General features: G+C 33.9%; 4 protein-coding genes and 1 non-coding gene across 7 annotated transcripts; 4 read left to right on the top strand and 1 right to left on the bottom strand.

The window, feature by feature from the left end:
- The first annotated feature begins 232 nt into the window (after positions 1–232).
- LOC131848035 (large ribosomal subunit protein eL14) lies at positions 233–2,844 on the top strand. Its single transcript, XM_059197787.1, has 8 exons — positions 233–342; positions 559–1,058; positions 1,248–1,273; positions 1,432–1,460; positions 1,893–1,955; positions 2,153–2,204; positions 2,391–2,433; positions 2,777–2,844. Exons 2-3 carry the CDS (start codon positions 562–564, stop codon positions 1,270–1,272), a joined length of 522 nt encoding a protein of 173 aa, XP_059053770.1. The 5' UTR covers positions 233–342; positions 559–561; the 3' UTR covers position 1,273; positions 1,432–1,460; positions 1,893–1,955; positions 2,153–2,204; positions 2,391–2,433; positions 2,777–2,844.
- LOC131848330 (small nucleolar RNA SNORD31) lies at positions 2,640–2,706 on the top strand. Its single transcript, XR_009357755.1, has one exon. It is a non-coding gene; the product is annotated as a small nucleolar RNA SNORD31 (small nucleolar RNA).
- Positions 2,845–4,977: 2,133 nt separating the features above from the next.
- On the top strand, positions 4,978–6,654 carry LOC131848230 (uncharacterized). The gene is made up of 3 exons (XM_059198023.1): positions 4,978–5,148; positions 5,663–5,802; positions 6,509–6,654. Exons 1-3 carry the CDS (start codon positions 5,089–5,091, stop codon positions 6,609–6,611), a joined length of 303 nt encoding a protein of 100 aa, XP_059054006.1. The 5' UTR covers positions 4,978–5,088; the 3' UTR covers positions 6,612–6,654.
- LOC131848228 (sperm-associated antigen 6-like) lies at positions 6,629–20,388 on the bottom strand. 3 transcript variants are annotated; one of them, XM_059198019.1, is made up of 14 exons: positions 20,271–20,388; positions 19,687–19,791; positions 19,140–19,297; positions 17,243–17,289; positions 16,896–16,980; positions 16,407–16,541; positions 16,008–16,121; positions 10,159–10,332; positions 9,401–9,553; positions 9,093–9,245; positions 8,670–8,828; positions 7,034–7,179; positions 6,872–6,941; positions 6,629–6,761 (listed from the first exon to the last, which is right to left on the bottom strand). In XM_059198019.1, the coding sequence occupies exons 1-14, from the start codon at positions 20,308–20,310 to the stop codon at positions 6,690–6,692; spliced, it is 1,611 nt and encodes a 536-aa protein (XP_059054002.1). In that variant the 5' UTR covers positions 20,311–20,388; the 3' UTR covers positions 6,629–6,689. The 3 variants fall into 3 exon arrangements, with proteins under 3 accessions (XP_059054002.1, XP_059054003.1, XP_059054004.1); XM_059198020.1 differs by having other exon boundaries at positions 6,872–6,932; XM_059198021.1 differs by having other exon boundaries at positions 19,687–19,771; positions 20,271–20,358.
- Positions 7,737–8,663, top strand: LOC131848229 (DNA-directed RNA polymerase III subunit RPC7-like). Its single transcript, XM_059198022.1, has one exon. It carries the CDS (start codon positions 7,929–7,931, stop codon positions 8,577–8,579), a length of 651 nt encoding a protein of 216 aa, XP_059054005.1. The 5' UTR covers positions 7,737–7,928; the 3' UTR covers positions 8,580–8,663.
- Positions 20,389–20,397: the final 9 nt, after the last annotated feature.

The raw sequence follows: 20,397 nt of genomic DNA, 5'->3' as shown, positions 1-20,397 counted from the left end.
CGTAAAATGAATATATATTTCAATACCTATTTATAAAAAAAAAGTCAGATATTACACAATGTTTAATGGTGTAAATTCTTTTGTAGACAGATATTAATCTTATTCTCTTAATAATACAATGGCGCCCTCTGTGATGAGAAATTATTAGTTGCTTAGTCAACAAAATCGGCTCTTTATTTCTTCGTATGAGGCTACGCATTTTAAGGTTGGCAACCCTAAAATCTCCAAATTTTTCATAATACATATTCACTATTCCATAGAGTTCAATAATTTATCATTCATTCCATAAAGTTTATGGTCCGATTTTAGTTTCTTTTCCTTTTCTTGGCAAGGCATTGCGAGGTTAACATATTTTTATCGTATTTAATCTTAATTATACTGAAACGAATTTAATTATATTTTCGAAATATTGGTTCTTGTATACATGTTCCACATATATTATTAATTATTTCTGTTATTCAGTGACAAATCTAAATGTTATGAATATCTGTAATCGTGTTATTTATTGCTAATAATAGTGTACAACAAAGTAATAAAGTTTATTTTATTTAATTTCAGAACATGCCTTTCGCTCGGTACGTAGAACCGGGGCGTGTCGCCCTGGTGGCCGATGGAGCCCTAAAGGGAAAGTTGGTTAGCGTGGTAGATATCATAGATCAGACACGCGCACTTGTTGATGGACCCGGCAGCGGTGTTCCTAGACAACAAATCCGTCTGAATCAACTTCATTTAACTAAGTTCCGCCTTAAATATCCCTTCACTGCACCTACACGTATCGTAAGGAAAGCATGGACCGATGCTAAACTTAATGAGAAGTGGGCCGAGAGCCAATGGGCACAGAAACTGGCTAATAAAGAAAAACGCGCCCAAATGACAGACTACGACAGGTTCAAGTTAACATCAGCCCGTGTAAAGAGGAACCGCGCCAGGACAGCAGTCTTTAAGAGCTTGAAGGTGAAGGCGGCGCGTGCGGGCACCTTTGGCAAGAAGAAAGTCCCTAAAACACCAGCAAAGAAACCGCGTACAAAGAAGCCCGCCGCTAAGAAACCAGCCAAGAAGTAATTCTTTTGTGTCTGAAAGTTAAAGTGTGACTATTTATGGACAGATTTAAAATAAAGAATTACTTTTAGCTATTTACTGTATTATTAGAATTCCATAACTGTCCATATAAGTGACAATAGGTGAGTTTATTGAGTTTTGTAGAACATGTGATGTTTTTGATTTACTCAATGTTTTTTATGTTTCAGCCTGTATCAACGGAGTGTTATTTAAGGTTAGTAACTAGTGCAACTTTCAATTTGCTATGAATTGATATTTTTATGAATATATATATAAACAAAAATATTATTCTATAACTTTAAACTATTTTACCAGAAACAATATTGTAACATGGTTTATTCATACTACTAATCCAAATATTTTTTCTTGCAGATATTGATGGAGACAGAGCATGAAAATAGGTCAGTATAATTTAATACCTATATTCATTTACCCTACCAAAGCCGATGTGTGTACAGACAAAATCTATCATGCGTGACTCTGGTTAGGAACATTATCACACTCTGTGTAAGAAATGTGAGTTTCTATAGCCACATCTCTAAGGGTTGAGTGTGACATAATTAATCTAAAATGATACCTTCTTTTTTTATTTGTATCAGTTATTTTTGTTACCAGTCAAATCCTTCACAATCTCGCTTCAATGAGAGATATCATGAATATCACATACTATATTCATGATACCTACCTAGTATATAGGTTACTTTCCATAAAATGTGTAATGTCTTGTTTCGCTAGAATAGCTTATTGCTTTTTAGTATAAAAAACTAAACTTGTTGACCTATCTACAATACAAGACTTAACACTAAACTAATTTAATTTATTTTTGTTGACAGATTTGTAAAAGAAGCAAGATATCTAAGAATGAAATAAAGATTGCCATAACCTGCTAACTTACCGTAAGTTCTCAAAGATTTTGTAACTTGTATCTTTCTCAATTAATATTTTATCATATAAAATGATGATTTGAATATAGTCTCGTTCGTATGAATCAATGATTTTAAATTTACCGAAATACTGATAATATTTTTATCATTTTAACTCTACTGGAACAGTCAGTACTTCTTTTTAAATATGTTTATTTTTATGTTACCAGGAGTTGGAATCATTTGGAGTACATGGAGTTTCAGTTTTCTGTTCTTAAATCGGTTAGTATACATATAACTACATTTGTTTTCAATAACAAGTATGTTGTGTAAAATATATTTTATGATGACTAATAGTATCGCCCCTAGCTGAACAGTGATGATTGATCTTTACTGATTTAATATATAATAATATAAATTTATTGATATTGCATCAATATTTTTTTTACATTACAATATCTTTTTCAGGTCAGTTGAAGCTAACAACTAGGAGAATTTTCAGCAATCATTGGTAAGATATTATTTTTCTTTATACTATGCTGTTACGACATTAGTATTATCCCTATCTGAGTATCTGATCACCCACCAGGAGTTGTCATTTTATAGTGGTCACAAAAAAAATATATTTAAAAGTAGCACTAAAATTTAAATTATATATTTCAAATTAATATTATAATAGTATAAAAAAAAAATTGTACCTGCATACTTCTAATTAACAAACCTTATGATGATATTTATATCGCCCCAGTCTGAAGAAATGTGTTGATTGATTTTCTGAGTGTAATTATTGTACAATTTACAAATTCACAATTGTCTATAAATTTATATTCATAAGGCTTATATTTTTATTTCAGATGAATAGAAGAAATGAAAAGGAATACATATTGCATTTGACTACATCATTGGTCTGGTTATTGTTATGGTAAGTTATTTCTTGAATTATCAAATTTTCTTTCATATAACATCTTTGTAAGGATAAATTTGTATGCTAATTATATGCACTGACATACCATGCCATTACAATTAACATCCACTTTTGGTTTCACTAGTAGGCATCACTCTTGTTGTGGCGAGAAATATATTTAAATAAACATTTCTGTAATCATAATATTCAGAGGCAGCCAAATTAAATGATGCTACTATACAAGCATATATCATATATTTTTGATGATATTTTTTCCTGATATAAAGGTTCAATGAATATATAAATATTATAATTGGAATTAACATCTTTAATCATTATTAAAATTTTATTTCAGATGTCTTCATTGAAATTCAAAAATCTATGTGTTATGGTAAGTAGTTATTGCTAACAATCTTTTTAAGCCAGATATTAAAATTCTATAACTATTAAAACACTTCTTGTGCCTTGAATAAAATACTTTTTATTTAGAATGCATTCATTAATTACACTTAATGGTGCTAAAATAATACCGATTACTGACATTTTAAATAGATTATTGTTAGAACATGATAATTTGCCATCGTAATATTAACATTATAAAAATTGCTTAATGATGATAGAATTTAGTTATCCCTGTCTCACAAAATCATGGGGAAAATTATGGTATGGTAACAACTGAAATATTCAGTGAATTAATACAGAATATGATTAAATATGAAGTATGTATTCAGTGTATTTGTTGTTTCAGATGACCAATGAGGGATTAACTAGGAATAAGATTGATGTCATCCCCAATTTGGTAATTATGTTTACTTACATTAGACAAGACAAGTAGTGATTTCTCTACATGCTGTTCAGAGCAAAGAGACAACCTAAATGTAATTTATTTAACCGCCAATTACTTAAAATTTAAAAAAATGTTGATTCATAAAGTTTGTAATCTCAAATTATAAACGCATTAATAAGTGGTTAGCCACTAATTCCAAGTATTACATAGATATTCTTACATGTACAAATATGTAGCCTAAATATTTAACAATTGAAATTTAGTTTTTTTTTTAACTCACTAATATACACTTTTATATTTATCGCATGTTGTTATGATGAATTACTAAGTTATCCCTGTCTCACAAAGCCGTGGAGAAACTATGGTATATGGTAACTACTGAATATCAAGACTATAAAAAAAATTAACTATAGAGTTATGTGCAACTAATGACCTTCATTTTATTGATCACAGGTCAATGCCAGAATCTGAAGTTCGTGAAGTACAAAAGGTAATTTTTTATTTAAGCGCAAACTTATGTTGGCAGCAGATTTGATATTATTAAATCCTATAAATTCCACCTTATCATTTAAATGTAGTATACGTTAAATTTTTATGATGAACTTTTAAGACAAGCATATATCTAGAATTTACTTGAAGACGTAAATAACTGAAAAGAAATTGTACTGTATTATTACTAATTCCTTTTAATATGTAGTAAAATATTTTCTATTTGTTTCAGGTAAATGAAAGTTACACACACTTGTATCACGAAGAGAATTCACGAGTCGTGAAATCTGCAGGAAATATGTCTAGTTAAGTTTTAATTGCACTTGAGTTAATAAAAGCTTTATCTATACGAAAGCCTTTCAATGTAATACTAGTAACGAGTTTTTTTTTTTACTAATGATCCAGGAAGTCTAAGAAATTTATTAAATAATTCCATTATCTAAAAGGTAAGGGAAAAATTTCACTCAGTTATTATAATTAATTAACTTGTAATCATCGGTGACAGGCTCGTAATATTGAAAAACTTGCACACCACACTGTACTTTCGACTAATACCAAAATGCATTGAATGCTCCTAGTATGTATATAAATCGAACATTTAATTAAAAAGTTTCGTATTTACCACAACAGCCGGATTGAGTACGAATTTGGTCAGTTGCTAAACTGTAATAGATTATTTCATAGATTTGTAGTGTACTATAGATATGAATAAATTAAAACATCTTGTATATTATTTCCCCTTGCAACAATACTGATCCATAAGTAAACCAGTGCTGTGCTATATTCAGTCGATTTATTAATAAATATATATGTAAAATATATAAAACGTACTTATTATATGTCTGAAAAAATGGCCATTGCGGTTTGTAGATAGAGCCCCGTTTATCGTTCTGTAACCACTTCCATCCACTGTATCTACTTTGTACTCAATAGAAGTTGTTAAAATAGGTAACATTTTGTACTTTTGTCATTTATAAACTGACAAAATGCAGTACATCATAGTAACACAGTTAGAAACAACGGGACTAGTATCTTGTAAAATACAGGTAAGTCAGTATACCTATTCTATGTTACATTTTCCACCAGTGGAGGTTCATGATTAATCACGATTCATTGCATTGTACTGTATGAAGGAAGTACCTATTTTTTATTACATTGATTAAATGGTCCCATCTCTGCAAATACAATTAACTACGATGTTTTCTATGGTATCTATTTGACCTGACCATTGTTAGCAATGGGACAATACGGCTCCGTTACTAAGGTCAGAATATTTTAAAGCAGTCTAGTTCGCCAGAATACAAATATATTTCAAAGGGGTCCACTTTCTCTTAACATTTCTTGATTATTTTCTATAATAAGGATTTAATTCCATTACTAAAATGGGAAATTTAATCAGTTTTCAATTATCATCATCTTTTCCTGATTGATTTCATTGTTGACATAGATAAACCAAGACGTCGCGTCGTCGCGTCGGGTGTATATTTATCTATGTAGTTATGTAGGAATATTATAAATACTTTTTTGTTTTTAAACTATATATTGTAATATGTTGATCAGGGATTGAACGACGTGGATAAATTAAAGATAGAACAAGAATTAACAAAGTCAGGTTTGGTTTACATCATAAAAGATAAATTTATTGAAATCGACATTCAAGGAGTGCAAGTACTAAATCTCCTCGCTGGAAATCATTACAGGTAACACTATAATAGAGGAAACAAAATCTAGAGATCTGCGAACTAAATTAAGTTATCGTAGGGTTAGTAGTGAACTAATATGCACAATACTAATTCGCAGTTAAATGAACTATTTTAGAAATTAGAAAGACTAATAAAGAGAAAGTTAATATTTAAAAGATGCTGTTTTTGAGATGTGTCTCTATATAATTCAGGAATCAAAATGTATATCCGACTCTTAATTCCTTAGAACCAGAATCCCAAAGACTCCGGTTTTTCGTTGTTTTACGCCAAAAAATGTGAAATCCTCCTCTTAATAATTTCAATCCATTTGAAACTCGAATGTTCACAAATACATTGGATAATCAGTCTAGTAGCTATATGACACTATGTGCACACGCTTCAATAAGAAATATTGTATGCAAATTTAAATTACTTTTTTAAATATAAATTTATGGATTTATATTTACCATAAATATAAACTATAAGTATAATTACTTTAGGTGTTAAAGATTTTCATCTGCAACTCTTATTCGCTCGCAAATTAAATAGTAATATAAAAGACCAATACTTTTTATTTCTAAATAAAAAGTGATTTAAATAATCAAGTTCACCAATTGTCATTATTTGCCTGAAACTTTATGTGCCTTATTTACTGTTTCGAAGTAAAAAATGTCTGCTATGACTATTTATTGATTCTATTATATGTATATTACTTTTATTGCAGCTACAGAATTATCGGACAATCAATGATTATGGAAGAATCTAGTGTTGGAGGAAGAATTAGTAAAGTTGAAAAAATTACATGGACTTTAAAGAAAGAAAAATGAAAGCTGGCTTGGTTTTGTAACTAGCTCAATGAAAATTGTTTATTAAAATATACATTTAACATAAAATATGTAACAACATTAATTTCCATTTTCTATCGTCAATTCACTTTGGCAGTCACTCGGCAATCTATCAGTAAATAACTCAGGTATCTGAAAATAAATTACAAGTTACTTATCAGTAAACTTAGAAAGCTATTGTGCTAATATGGTTTATATTATATGTCTGGCGCCGATTTTAGACAAAACAAAATAAAAAGTACCTGTGGTGTATAAGCTTCGACCCTATCAAGCAAGGTATCCGAGTAGCCAGGCGTATAGTACCTAAAAAAACTAGAATTTAAGTTATCCTAGAATAGCTATATATATATTTTGGCTACTTTTGAGAAAGTTCAGCTTTTATGAGATAATTGACTTAACATTACCTTACTATTTCTTCAGGAAAACAACTATTTATTATGTTGATATATTCTTTGAGCGCTGTCCCTGGAACAGTATCTATCTCTTGTACTCTTTTTAAAGCACCAGTAGTTACAAATAATCTTCTAGCTCTTGCGTCATTAGGAAGTATCTTAAATATAAAACGTTAAAACACTAAAACTAATATCAATTTATAATTACAAGTCTGATCTTTACATACATAAATTGATTATTCAGACTAACCAAGGCGGCCGGTAAATATAATCACAAATATTTCTTTAATAAGGCACCAAAAACCTTTTGACTCGCAGTAGACATATAAATCTCAATTTCCCATTCAAATATAGGGATAGAAATTGTTATTAATTAGGACCAGTGATTCCATTGCCAGCAATGTAGGTCATATCTACCATGTACGGTCGTGTATATTTAATTGTTAGACACGTTTGTCACGATAGTTTTACTGATCCGACATCCTGCCAGTGCCCGATTAGCCTAGTAGCAACAGTAGGAAATTAGGAATTTGTTAGAGCTCCTCTCTGGTTTAATCCGGCACTACTTCCTGATCAACTTATCATTTGGTTGGGAAACATCAGTCATCGTATACAGTTAGCGCAAGCAGTATATAACATATGTAATCGCCCTAAAAATATGTTACTTACTCTGTGGAGTACATAAATTTAATATGTCAGACAATGTCAGTAAGACATCGTTGTCACTTAAAACTATCAACTATGGAAATGAATGTTTTTCTCGCCTAAAGTCACATTGGTTATTTATTTAATTTCACTTACCACATCTAGTTAATCCGTAACAAAAACAAAAATATAAAATCTATACTTATTAAATAATGTACTTGTGAAAGGAATTAACGTGTCCTTATAATATACAATTTAAATAATGGCCGGTAGAGGCCGAGGAAGGGGAAGTGGTTTGTCTTTAACCCAAGAACAATATCAAACACTTGGAATTACTCGTGGAGACAACACTCCAACGCCTCTTGCTCCTCCCCCGTTATTCCCGAAACTCGAAACAAAACCGCTGCCATTAACATGTGATGCCACAACAGATTATATGTTGATTGTAAAAGATCAATTTATAGAATATTTACACGAGACTCCTGCTTATGTGAAACTTCAAGCACAAAGCGATGGTATTGAACGATATTCTGATAAATATAAATTATTGTCCATAAATGCCAAACAAGGTAAAATTTTGGATTGCGTGTGGAACCATATGCCCACAGAGTTGAGACCTCAAACAGCACGCATTCGAGTTACTCGTAAAAGAAAACTTGATGACGCTACGGATATTTCCAAGAGGTTGGAAACACTCGAAAACAAGGAATTGCAAGAAGAATCTGGTGACACTGCAGTAGTAAGTGAAAATGAAGAGGTAAGAAAAGATGGCATTGAGGAAGAAGATTTAGAAGATGAGGAAGAACAGGACTATGAAGTGGATGATGGCACAGATTATGCAAACAATTATTTTGATAATGGTGAGGAATATGATGAAGAAGATGACAATCTAGATGACGGTCCAATATACTAAAATAATCAAATGTATATATATAATAGGTAGTATAAATTAATTAATTTGCCTCAGATTATGCTGTATATATTTATGAAAGTGGAATTATACCTTAGCATATTGTGCCAGTACATATTTAAGTATGCAAGCTGGAGCTGCATGCAATAGAGGCTCTAGTGCAGGACGATGTAGACAGCACTGTAGAGATTGCTTTAGTGCACAAGATGTCCGGGCACGAACCTCTCCTGAGGATTTTGGATTTGTATATAACTGTGAAAATATATATTATAATAATTTTTAATCTATTTAAATAATCATATTGTTTGATTACCCTCCCTTGTAGGCTTTAAAAGTTGATAAATTGAATTCTGTGGACTCAATGAACTGTGTGGACACAGTTATGGAAAACCAATTACAAGTAGTCTGATATAACAGAATATCTAATGTTGAGATGTTAGAATGACTGTTTTAAGTCTGAATGTTAGATGATTCATAAATATTGTAGTTAAAGTAATATTGAAAGCTGAACAGCACCTGCAACAGTCTGGGTAGAGTGTTAGCAACAGCTATGGCTAGACTGTGTTGCGGAGAGTGCTTTGATATGTGGCCAATTGTCCATGCTGCAGCACACAATTCTGCATCCTCTGCTTCCATATTTTGCAATATCTCCACTAAAGCTGGAATCGCCTTTGTACCAAAATTTTATGCATCAGTAACTTGCAGGGTGTATGAACAAATTATATATCACTTCTATGCCCATATAGTTAATAATAACTATATGGGCATAGAAGTGATATATGGAAGTGGAATTATAGTATTATTTTATAGGAATTTTTGCAAACCTTAGCCTCTATAACAGCCATCGCCAGCTGATCGGACTGGCCGGCAATAAAACCCAATGCCATGCACGAAGGGACACGGGCGCCTCCTGCTGGCTCTGATAACAGCTCCACTAGAGGCCCGCAGCCACCCGTGTTCACAACAAGCTGCGCCAACTAATTATATCATTAAATAGGTTACCAGATGCAAAGCGTCAATTTTATGACCGACAGTACCATTATATACCCATGAGTACGGCATTATAAACCATAATTAAAATAATATTATTTAACAATTAATAAGTACCTGTCACTATAAAAATTAATAAAAAAATCACAATAAAAAGGAAAGTAATTGAAGGATTGATTAATTAATCAGTTTAAGTTATTGGAAGGAAGCATATAAACGAACAAAACAATTTTAATAAAAATTAAAACCGCTAGATATTATTATACGTAGTGTCGTAGCATTAAAAAAAATGCAAGTATAGACAACATATGTTGCATACAAGATAATTTAATAAATCTAAATGTTAGAAGTACGTAGGCACTGGGAGGCTAGGACGTTGGCTACATTCGTCTCTATGTACTATAGGTATTTATAATAATATGTTCCAAACATAACTTGTTAAAAATCTTTGTTCACTATGAACACGGACACTATTTAACCATCTTTATATGAACTCAAACTCAAAAGATATGATAGTTTTGTTATCGATATTCGATATTTATATTTTTTTATAGCGACTAATAAGGATGAGACAAAATTAAATATAACGAACATCGACAGAATGTTTCACAATGTCTCTAAGCAGACATGCGGCGGCGCGTCGCACAGGTGCAGAATCATGGCCGGCATGAAGCAGTGCCGGTGGCAGAGCCCCACCAGCTACTACGGCTTCCGCGAGCTCCGACCGCGCACCAGCTACAGCGCCCAAGGCACACAACGTACTGCGCTAATTTTTTAAACTGTTTTAGATAATTGTTGAAGGCAATTGAATTCCTCTTTAGTAATAGCTAAATTACTGTTAATAATTTAGCTATTACTACTTACCTACTAGTTAAATAGTGATAATAGTAAAATCCTGGCTTAAACCTATTAATTAGTATTTAGTAATATTGCAAAAGTATTAAACTATGCTACGTCAAAAAGTTAAAGTGGTAATAAGCACTTAGGACCATATTTTTATTACAGAATAGCAGCGTTTTACCTGAAATAAAACGCATATTAAAGTACTTACCTTATTCGAAGCTTATTATTGAGATAGGCACTTCCGTTTCCCGTCATTTTTACGTCATGTCCTACCTATTTACTCGAATATTGGTACTTCCGGCAGCGTCACCGTGCAGTGGCGCCCTCTATATCCTTAAAGTAAGTTTAGTTTTTAAACCCTGGCGCCTGTATGGCTCATTGGATCGAAATTGAATGCACCAGGCAGAAATAAAAGATAAGCTTCGAATAAGGTAAGTACTTTAATATGCGTTTTATTTCAGGTAAAACGCTGCTATTAAAGCACTTGACCGTTATTCGAAGCTTATTATTGAGAAGTGTCTGTTATCGCCTGGTGATGCTGCAACCAAAGTACCAAAGGAATAAATACGCCAATGTGAATAAAATAAAATAAGGAGAAATAATATTATATTATAAATATTTATTTTAATCAAAGTTATTATACATAGCGTAGAAAATTTCAAACGAAAACAGTTCCTCCATATAAATTAAATACTATTTTATAAGTATATCGTTACCAATAATTAACAAAAGAAAATCAATTCATGGGACTAAATAAGTGCGCTACATGTGGAGAATCATCTGCGGCAATTATTTGACGTTGATAAAATTTGTGAAATGTATTGGCTGATCGCCAATTCCCACGAGCTAATATATCATCCAAGGGATAATTCTTGATCCAGTTCTTTGAAGCCACTGCCGAACGCACGCTTCCTGGTGTTCCAGTAATATTGGCCTCAATAAATAAGGTTTTTATCCAACTAGATATAACAGTACGAGATGCAGGCTTAGGATCGCCTCTTAATGTAATAAATAATTCATATAAATTATTAGTTTTTCTTCTATCATTTAATATAGCTATAGTTTTATCTAACCAAAATACTGGATTAAGATTATTATTGTCCGTATTATTTAGTAATTTCCACCCAGATTGTCTGTGTGAGCTATTGTCGGTTTTTGAACCGAATTGCGGCCATAATATAATATTATCGTTGTATTTAATACAATGTTCAGGATCAATTGTAAGCAACGTTAGGTCATGAACGCGACGCCCTGAACACAGGAGTAAAAGAACTGCTGTATGGCGCACAGTTTTAAAAATATTATTTTCGTTTACTGTATAACTAGATAAATAAGAAATTAATTTACTAACATCCCAAATAGGTATCTTTGGGGACTTAGTTATGTTTGGGGACTTCAAGGAAATAGCTTTCAAGATATGTTTAACTAGGACATGAGAGCTAAGCTTACTTGACGTTTCTACATTACATAAGGTAGACACAACAGATTTATGTAAAAGAACTGTACTGTACGATAAGTTATGTAATAAGTAAAGGTCTCCTAAGAACTGTGCTAACTGACCACCTGTTGGATTTCTAGAGTCAACCTTGTTAGTATTAGCCCAGCTAAGCCATCGTTTCCAAGCTACATCGTATGTTTTTGAAGTGGATAGACGCCAGGAATTCTTAAGTAACTGACGCTGTTCAGGTGTCCAAGTGTTTAATGCCGATGACCACCCCCACATTTCCATATCTCTAGAATCAATTCCTCTACCTTGGGAGGTGGGCGACCTGTCGTTGTGTCTACTAGATACCGTTCCAGATTTTTCAGTGTGAATGGCGCTGCGAGTGATCGGGCTTTGAGGTCGGCTCGCCAGTATACCTTCTTCCAACGAGGCACCACTAGAAGAAACGTTCCTGTTGAATTGTTGAGGTGAGTAAGCACCTTGGGAATTAGAAAAGGTGGTGGAAATACCCAAGCCAGGGGATAATTCCAGGATTGGCTGAAAGCATCGTGATATACAGCCAGAGGGTCCTTCAAATCTAGTGTGACATAATTCAATACCACGTGAGCCCTGTGGGATGCAAATAGGTCTATCGCAGGCAATCCCCACTTCTTGAATACTTTTTCTACGCATTCTGGAAGCAGGTGCCATTCGGGAGGTTGACGGTGTCTCGACAGATGATCCGCGTGGCTGTTGAACCTCCCTGGAATGTAATGTATTGTAAAATGTATTTGAAATTCGTCTAGTATTTTCAGAATTTGATAAATTATTTCCAGCAATTGAACTGATATTGTGCCTCCTTCTTTTCGCAAGTATGTAACGGCAGTTTTGTTGTCGCATTGTATGAGGATGGAGTTGCGACTCATCAGATGGCAATGACTTTGAAGTACACGCAATATTGCAAGTAATTCCTTCTGGTTGCAGTGTAATGGCTCCTCGTCTTTCGACCATAGACCGGAGAGGGTAATATTGTCCAACTGCGCTCCCCAAGCTATATCTGACGCATCTGTTGTCAGGAACATTCTTGGTGGCGGATAATGAAGGGGTGTTGAGAAATAACAATTTTGAACCCACCATGTCAGTTCTTGCTGAATTATTTGAGGTAAAGAATAGATCACCCTCGGATTGTCTGGTAACTTGCTCACGAATAGAAGCAGCTGACGATGATTGAGCCGGCCTCGAGGAACTACAAAGCTTGCGAAGTTCATGAGACCGATCAACTTTTGTAGTTCTCTTAATGTTCCTCTGTTGTGTTTTAGCACTTTGCTTACATTTTTTACAATTTTTTCTGACTTTTCTCTTGGTAAGCTCTTTTGGTTCTGCCATGGCCACCACTGTACTCCTAGAAATATCAAACTTTTTTGGGGAATTAGAATAGACTTTTTGAAATTTATTTTCCAACCCAGATATTTCAATATGTTTACTGCCTTTTTTACTTGATGTTTCAGGATGTTGATATCTTGATGAGCAAGTAGAAAATCGTCCAGGTATACGACAATTCTTACATTTTGTTCTCTTAATATCTGTGCTACCCAATTGGTAAGAAGAGAAAATGTTTTGGGTGCGGTGTTTAGTCCGAATGGTAGGCACGTCATTTCGTACAATTGGTGGTTGTAAACTAGACGTAGGAATCTCCTGTGAGATGTTCGTATTTTGAGATGAAAATAAGCCTGTGAAAGGTCTATTTTGCAGAGCCAATCTTGAGGTTGTAAAAAATCTGGAATGCGGTACATGTTTATTAGATGGAAGTGATCTGTTATTACAAATTTGTTTAAAGCTTTTAAATTGAAGATTGGACGAGCTGTGCCATCTGTTTTTAGTACATGAAACATTGGGGAGATGAAACTTGGTGAAATAGAGACTTTCTTTATTATTCCTTGATGCTCCATATTGGATAATATTACTGACATCTTTTTCGAAGTAGGAGTTTGATATGGACATTTCTTCAGATTTGGTTTTATTAGCGGAGGTATTTGAGAAAAGGGTATGCGATATCCTTGTATTAATTGCAGGATGACCTTTGGTGCTCCCATTAATTTCCATTGTGGATAAAAATGTGCTAATTGGCCTGCTTTGAAGTGTTGCGAGTCATTGTTTATAATGCCTTTTTCTCCCTCTGGATGCCCGAGGGGGAGACTGTCGGCTTCGATCACGATGTCCTTGAGTACCGGACCGCGAGCCACGGTTACGAAATGTGCCTCGGTTATGAAATGACTCTCTTTCTGATGTGCTTGGCTGATTAAATTGAAAGTCTACATTATATCCTTGAGCATGACCCTGGTAATGTGGGTATCTTCCCCGGGAAGATTTATAATTAGTGCGTAATGTGTTAAAATCAAAATTATTTCTCGAAGTACCACGCGATGGTATTGCTTTAGACGAACCCGACCCCCGCGAGGGGTGGTAATATTTTACGCTGTGTCGCTCTTGAAACCTTGCATCATTCTTTGCAGGCCAGAATGCCTTGCAAACACCGCCAGCTTTTTCTAAAGCCGATGAGAAAAGATCACTGTTAAATAAATTTGTTGTTGATGGCGGTATTTTGTTAAGGGATGCTTTAACAAGTGGATCTCGAATTTGTCTGAGAATAGTATCTCTGCGCATTTCAATACTCTCGGCTCGGTGTCCACACGCTAATTGCAAGAGGTCAGTAGATATTTTGTGTAAATGGCCTTTTAGAAATATTTGTTGGATCTTTTCATCTAATTTATTTAGACTTCCTTCTGGTGACTTTGACCATGTCACAAGTTGCCTTAAGCTGTCTTGTAATGCTTCCTTTTGTTCGAGAATGCAGTATGTTATAGCTGCATATGATCTTTCTGCATATTTTAAGTTACACGAGGTGTCGTACTTTTGTACCTCTTCGTTGGTATCTAGATCAATGAAACCTGGAGAATGAATGTATTGCTTTTGGGTATCAGCATATCTAACTTCTGACCAAGAATTTTTTCCCAGTTGCTGCACCTCATTAAGCATTTGTAAATAAATGTCTGGTGTTTTAAGGACAGAAGGTTCTTTTAGTTTTGTTGTTATCTCAAAAGCAAAATCTTCTGGCGGATTCTGTATGCTATTATTATTAGATTGACTCTCGTTTGTATCAAAAATATCGTTTCCATATAATTCACCACTAACCTCTGAACATATAGATGCTGCTTCCTGGTCTCTGTCGTAGAAGGACCGGCGTAAGTCACCCACTTCTTTAAATAATTGTTGTATCATTTTTTCTGTCCGTTGTTTTTTAACTTTCTTGTTACATTTTCGTCGTGATCTTTTTCTTTTAGAATCATACGATGCATCAGACGATGACGTGTTCGTTGAGCTACAATTATTACATGAACTATTACTGCAATTACTTTTGCTTCGACTACGACGCCTTTTACGAGTCTTTTCACTTGGTCCAGCCACTATTTGGGCATTTGGAGAGCCCTCAATTGCACTCATACTGTAAGAGAAGCTGTAGATGAACACTTACTTGCTAAATGATTAGTCAAAAATAACTCACTGTTAAACTAGACTAGAAATGTTTTTTTTTTTTTGAAATAAAAAATAAAAAGGAGTAATTCCTAAACTGCGAGTACTTTAATATCCATAGAATAATCACAAAATTGCAATATCTTTCATTAGACATCTAATCGTTTGATTAAACAGGTAGGTACACAAAATTAGACATAAAAGCTTAAATATATTTAATTTAAAATCAGAACCTGTAGGTTCAAAATTATATCGAACGGAAAACCCGTTAAATAAAATCACTGGAAATATGTTCATATTACCTTAGTTGCTATTTGAAGATTTTAATACTGGAGTAGCAAAGCTGCTGTACTCAGGTTACTTCGACGGGAAACAAAACGCCAATGAGCCATACAGGCGCCAGGGTTTAAAAACTAAACTTACTTTAAGGATATAGAGCAGGATATAGGCAGCGCCACTGCACGGTGACGCTGCCGGAAGTACCAATATTCGAGTAAATAGGTAGGACATGACGTAAAAATGACGGGAAACGGAAGTGCCTATCTCAATAATAAGCTTCGAATAACGGTCAAGTGCTTTAATATAAATTATTATAAGTAGATATTCTTAACTGTTATACTTACTGAAATGCCCGCCATACCTACCTTTAGTTTCGGATCTTGATTTTCCAATCCGCGCACTAAATGACATATAGCGCCTGCGTCGACTACAGCCTCCGGTTTATGTTGAGCAAGGTCCACCAGAGCTCCAGCAGAAATCTTGTTAGAGGTATAAGAATATATGTATACTAATATCATAAAGAGGTAAAGTTTGCAAGTTTAGAAGTTCAGGGTAATCCAGTACTACTGATCCGATATTGAAAATTCATCAAGTGTTGGATAGCTCATTTATCGAGGAACGCTAATATCATGCTATTACCGACAGCAGCGGAGCCGCAATGAGAATTGTTGTAATAACGAGCAAAATGTGACACTGACGAAGTTGCGGGGGTAAGCTATTATTTAAATAAAGTAGAAAGATTCCATCTTTGAAAGGAAACATACCTGTTTCAAACTCATTTCAGGTTCTTGAAAAGCCAGTACAAGTAACGGTAGTGTTCCTGCATCTACGACTAAGCCCGCCAATGATTCGCTATGCTTTCCAATATATCCCAACGCCCACGCTGCGTTCTCTTTGACCTAAAAAAATATCTATATACCTATTGTCAGTGGGGGAGGAGGTTGTCAGTAATGAGAAAAAATGTGTCACGTGGGGTTAACCTATAGGTAATGTCCTCTCCGGAAAACGTCTTGGCTAATTTCTGGTGAATTCTACATGATGAGCGAACCAATTTGACTACATACTCACCCTACCTCTACCTATCACCCTACACTGGTACCACTCCAGCGTATACCGTTAGCCAAGCGGCAGCATCGTTACATTATCATAAATAACAAAAACTATTGCCAGCTGGTGCAGTTAAGTTCTAAATAATAATGAAATAAGTAAGCTATATTTATAACATCTATTCTAATAGGCGTTGGCAATATTACCTGAGTGTCAAAATCTTCAAGGCACGACACGATATGTTCTAGTGCACCCAGCCGAACTATAGCTCCCGCTAATTCTTCATTATGTCTGTATTAATTAACAGAATACTGATAAGAATAAATACGTAATACATATAAACTAACGCTTTTATGTAACCTCCAAAGAACAATTCTGATCATGACTTCGTACAAACAAAAATGCATCGTAATTGGACCATTTGTTTAGGAGCTACCATGCCACAGCCAGACAATAATCTGTTTAGGTACTTATTACTATTGACTAAGATATAAAATTATGGTAATATTATGTAATATTATATTATCTGTGGTAATATTGAATAAATTCTTACTTTGCCACAGCTCTCATCAAGTACAATGCAGATCTTTTATAGTAGATCTGAAAACATAATTATATAAATAAATACAACATTTTTAATTGTCCTTATATATCAGACAATATAAGTACCTACAAAATTGAAAAGTACAAATTAATAACAACAATAAAAGTAACAGTTATATATTGATAGGATATTCACCATATCAGTATGGAGGTCCACCTCTCCTTTTTATCTTAAGGACGCAGTAATCCACTACTAAGGGAACAAAATAAACTAATGCAAGAGACAGAGTACTCAATTTAAGCCTCTATACTGAGCCGCTTATCCGGCGTCGTAATTACAGGCTATTTCTTGCTCTCATAATGAGAGACCAATGCGCCATTTGTTCTCAGCAGTAGGAAATACCTAGATACAACCTAACCCCTAATAGGCAGAATATGTAGTGTGCTGAAACGTACTACACCTATATTCATGAATATGGGCTATTAAATTATCATAATTTATTCGTTCGTGAGTGCGAATAAAATAAACTTTACGCCAGTGGAATCAGTTAATGAAGAATGTTAATAGGTATCTATGCCAAATCGGTTGAAAGTTTGGTATAGTATAGCTTGTATGTATACAAATATATTAGTTTTTGTTTTAGTCAAAAATACCTATTAGTTTTGATTTTATAGGCCACTAAATTTACGATAAATTTCGAGTCCCGCTAACAGTCACGTGACATGTGACGTCATTTTACAACGCTCCGCTCCGCTTAGTAGCAAGTCGCCGGCGGTAGGTCAGTGGCTAAGGAGTTTGTGCATTATTTTGTTTTGTTTTCATACGTGCATTACGTTAATATTCTATTAATGAAATGGATGAAGGAATCGAAAAAGGTCAATCCGATGATCTGCCTAAATTACATGCACTAATGGTTGCCCATTATTTATTTATCAACAAATAGTGATTTCGTTGCCGCCGAAATGCGAGCAATAAAAATGCAAAGGTAAGTTAACTTTTCTTGCTATTTAGAAAATTATTTACTATTTTAAAGTGTTTTGTTAAAAAAAATACCCAACTGATGTCGTATTGCAAGCATTGCAATTCAAATAGGCAGAAGTACCAAACCTTTTAAGTTGTACGTTGTGGACAACAAATGCGTGTTAGAGTTTTATGTCTATAGGTACGTATGTACATATGTGAATATATGTACCTCTTTTAGTAAATTTAACTAAATACATAGGTATATTGATTTATTGCAAATGTAGTGGGTTGAACAGATGTACTAAACCTTTTTCAATTTTGTTTTGTCTTATTAAGGTCGTTTTATTTATTTTTATTTGTAACTTATTCCAGGTCAATCAGGCAAGAGACAGCTTTGGTGATGATGCTATGACAAAAGAGCAAGTGATGTTTGCACGGTCAAATGTAGAATCACGCGCGAACATCGCGTACGTTATCATTACAGTTTAGAATGTAATGAAAAGAAACCAAAAAGTTTTAAACGTAACTTGCGAAGATTGTGCCGCCAACAGAGGCTGTAAACGTACTATAGCATTTCAAATTTGTTGGATTTTTTGTGGTTATAATAAAAATAACTATTACTTTGATGGTTGTATTTGTACATTTCGGCACAACACATGATTTCCTAGTATTTGGTTTGCTTATTTTTAGAGGTATTTACAATTTATAATGAAACGTAAGACGACTCCGTGCTGAGAGCGCGAGCGGACAGAGCGAGTGTTGTACTATGACGTCACACCGTCACACGAGTCCGCATCGCACGTTTACTTTTATAAATCAGAAACTAATTGACGTATTGAAGTAATTCTTTCACGTATATTTTTTATTTTTGACAGAGAATATGGAGAGTTAATATTCAAAATTAGTTAACATTCTTTATTATAGTTTTCTATAACAAACTCACGTTGTATTTGTTAAGGTTTTCTAGAGTTATTGTGACCATGCCCCCATTTAACAGCTGCCTTGCGACGCCTTCGTCGTGTTCACACAGCCTTGCAGCTGCTACCACCGCGCACTGGCGTACTGTGCTGCAGGTGTCCGACAGTAGAGGGCGTAATAGTTCTAATGAAAAATCGTGGACAAATCACGCACGGTACAAGAAACTGACTAAAGTATTGTCGATATATGTATATCAACAATCGGTCGATACAATATGACGCTAGTTGTATGGAAATTGGTACACCTCTTACGTGAAATATTCGACGCCTGTGCTGTAATATCTGTTAAACCTGAACTCCGCTGTTCAAAAATAATTGCGTAGTGGCAGAAATAAATGAGATCGAGGCACCGATATGAAAGTATACTCATTGGAAGGTAAGTACCTATACCCATCTGAACAAAATCTGATCAACTACTTATTATTTTAATTATATATATTCATCCTTTAATATTTTTTATTATATATAAGACAATATAGAATTACAGAGAGAAGAGATGTTTAAGCTACTCACCCAACACTCCAGCACTTTCCAGACATTTAACATTGGTAGCTCTTGTTGCTAACTCGGCCATAGTTTGCACGAACACAAGTCGAGCCTTTTGATACGTTTCAAATACTAGGTAATATGATAAATATTGAAATAATGACTATTAAAATATTATAATTAATTATTATAGATTAAAAACTTTATTCCTTTCACGTCAATCATTACAAAACGACCACTATGGCCAATTTTGATTAAACAAATTTTTCATTTTTGCTAAGCTAAGTAGTGTAACTCTCTCACAGCGTCTGTTTCCTGTCTCTTACAACATTGGGTCTTTGAAGTCAAGAGTAAATATTACTATAGGCACTATTTGAGCTTGCGTGCTTAGACCGCATCATCACTTAACATTAGGCTATATCGCGGTTAAACGCGCTCAAATTTTAAAATAAAAAAAAAGCAAGTAACTTAATGAAAAATATTTCAATTCTATTTAGACCAGAATGATGAACACCAAAAAATATTCTTTTATAACTGGTACACAATATAATGAAGCTATAAATTAAATGTTAGAGATTTACGTTAAAAATTCTGAAACGGAGGACAGGTACCTAATTGAATATTCCTAGAACTGCTCATAGAATGACTCATTTTGTTCAGTTAAAATAAAATGAATTTAGTTTCCAATATGTATCCGTGTACAATGAAATAATTGTTATTGTTGACACTAAACTTCAT

This window comes from Achroia grisella, unplaced genomic scaffold, assembly GCF_030625045.1.
Source record: "Achroia grisella isolate CSIRO2021 unplaced genomic scaffold, CSIRO_AGI_Agris_v1 utg546, whole genome shotgun sequence".
NCBI classification, from domain to species: Eukaryota; Metazoa; Arthropoda; class Insecta; order Lepidoptera; family Pyralidae; genus Achroia; species Achroia grisella.
This window is presented reverse-complemented; position numbering and strand designations above follow the sequence as displayed.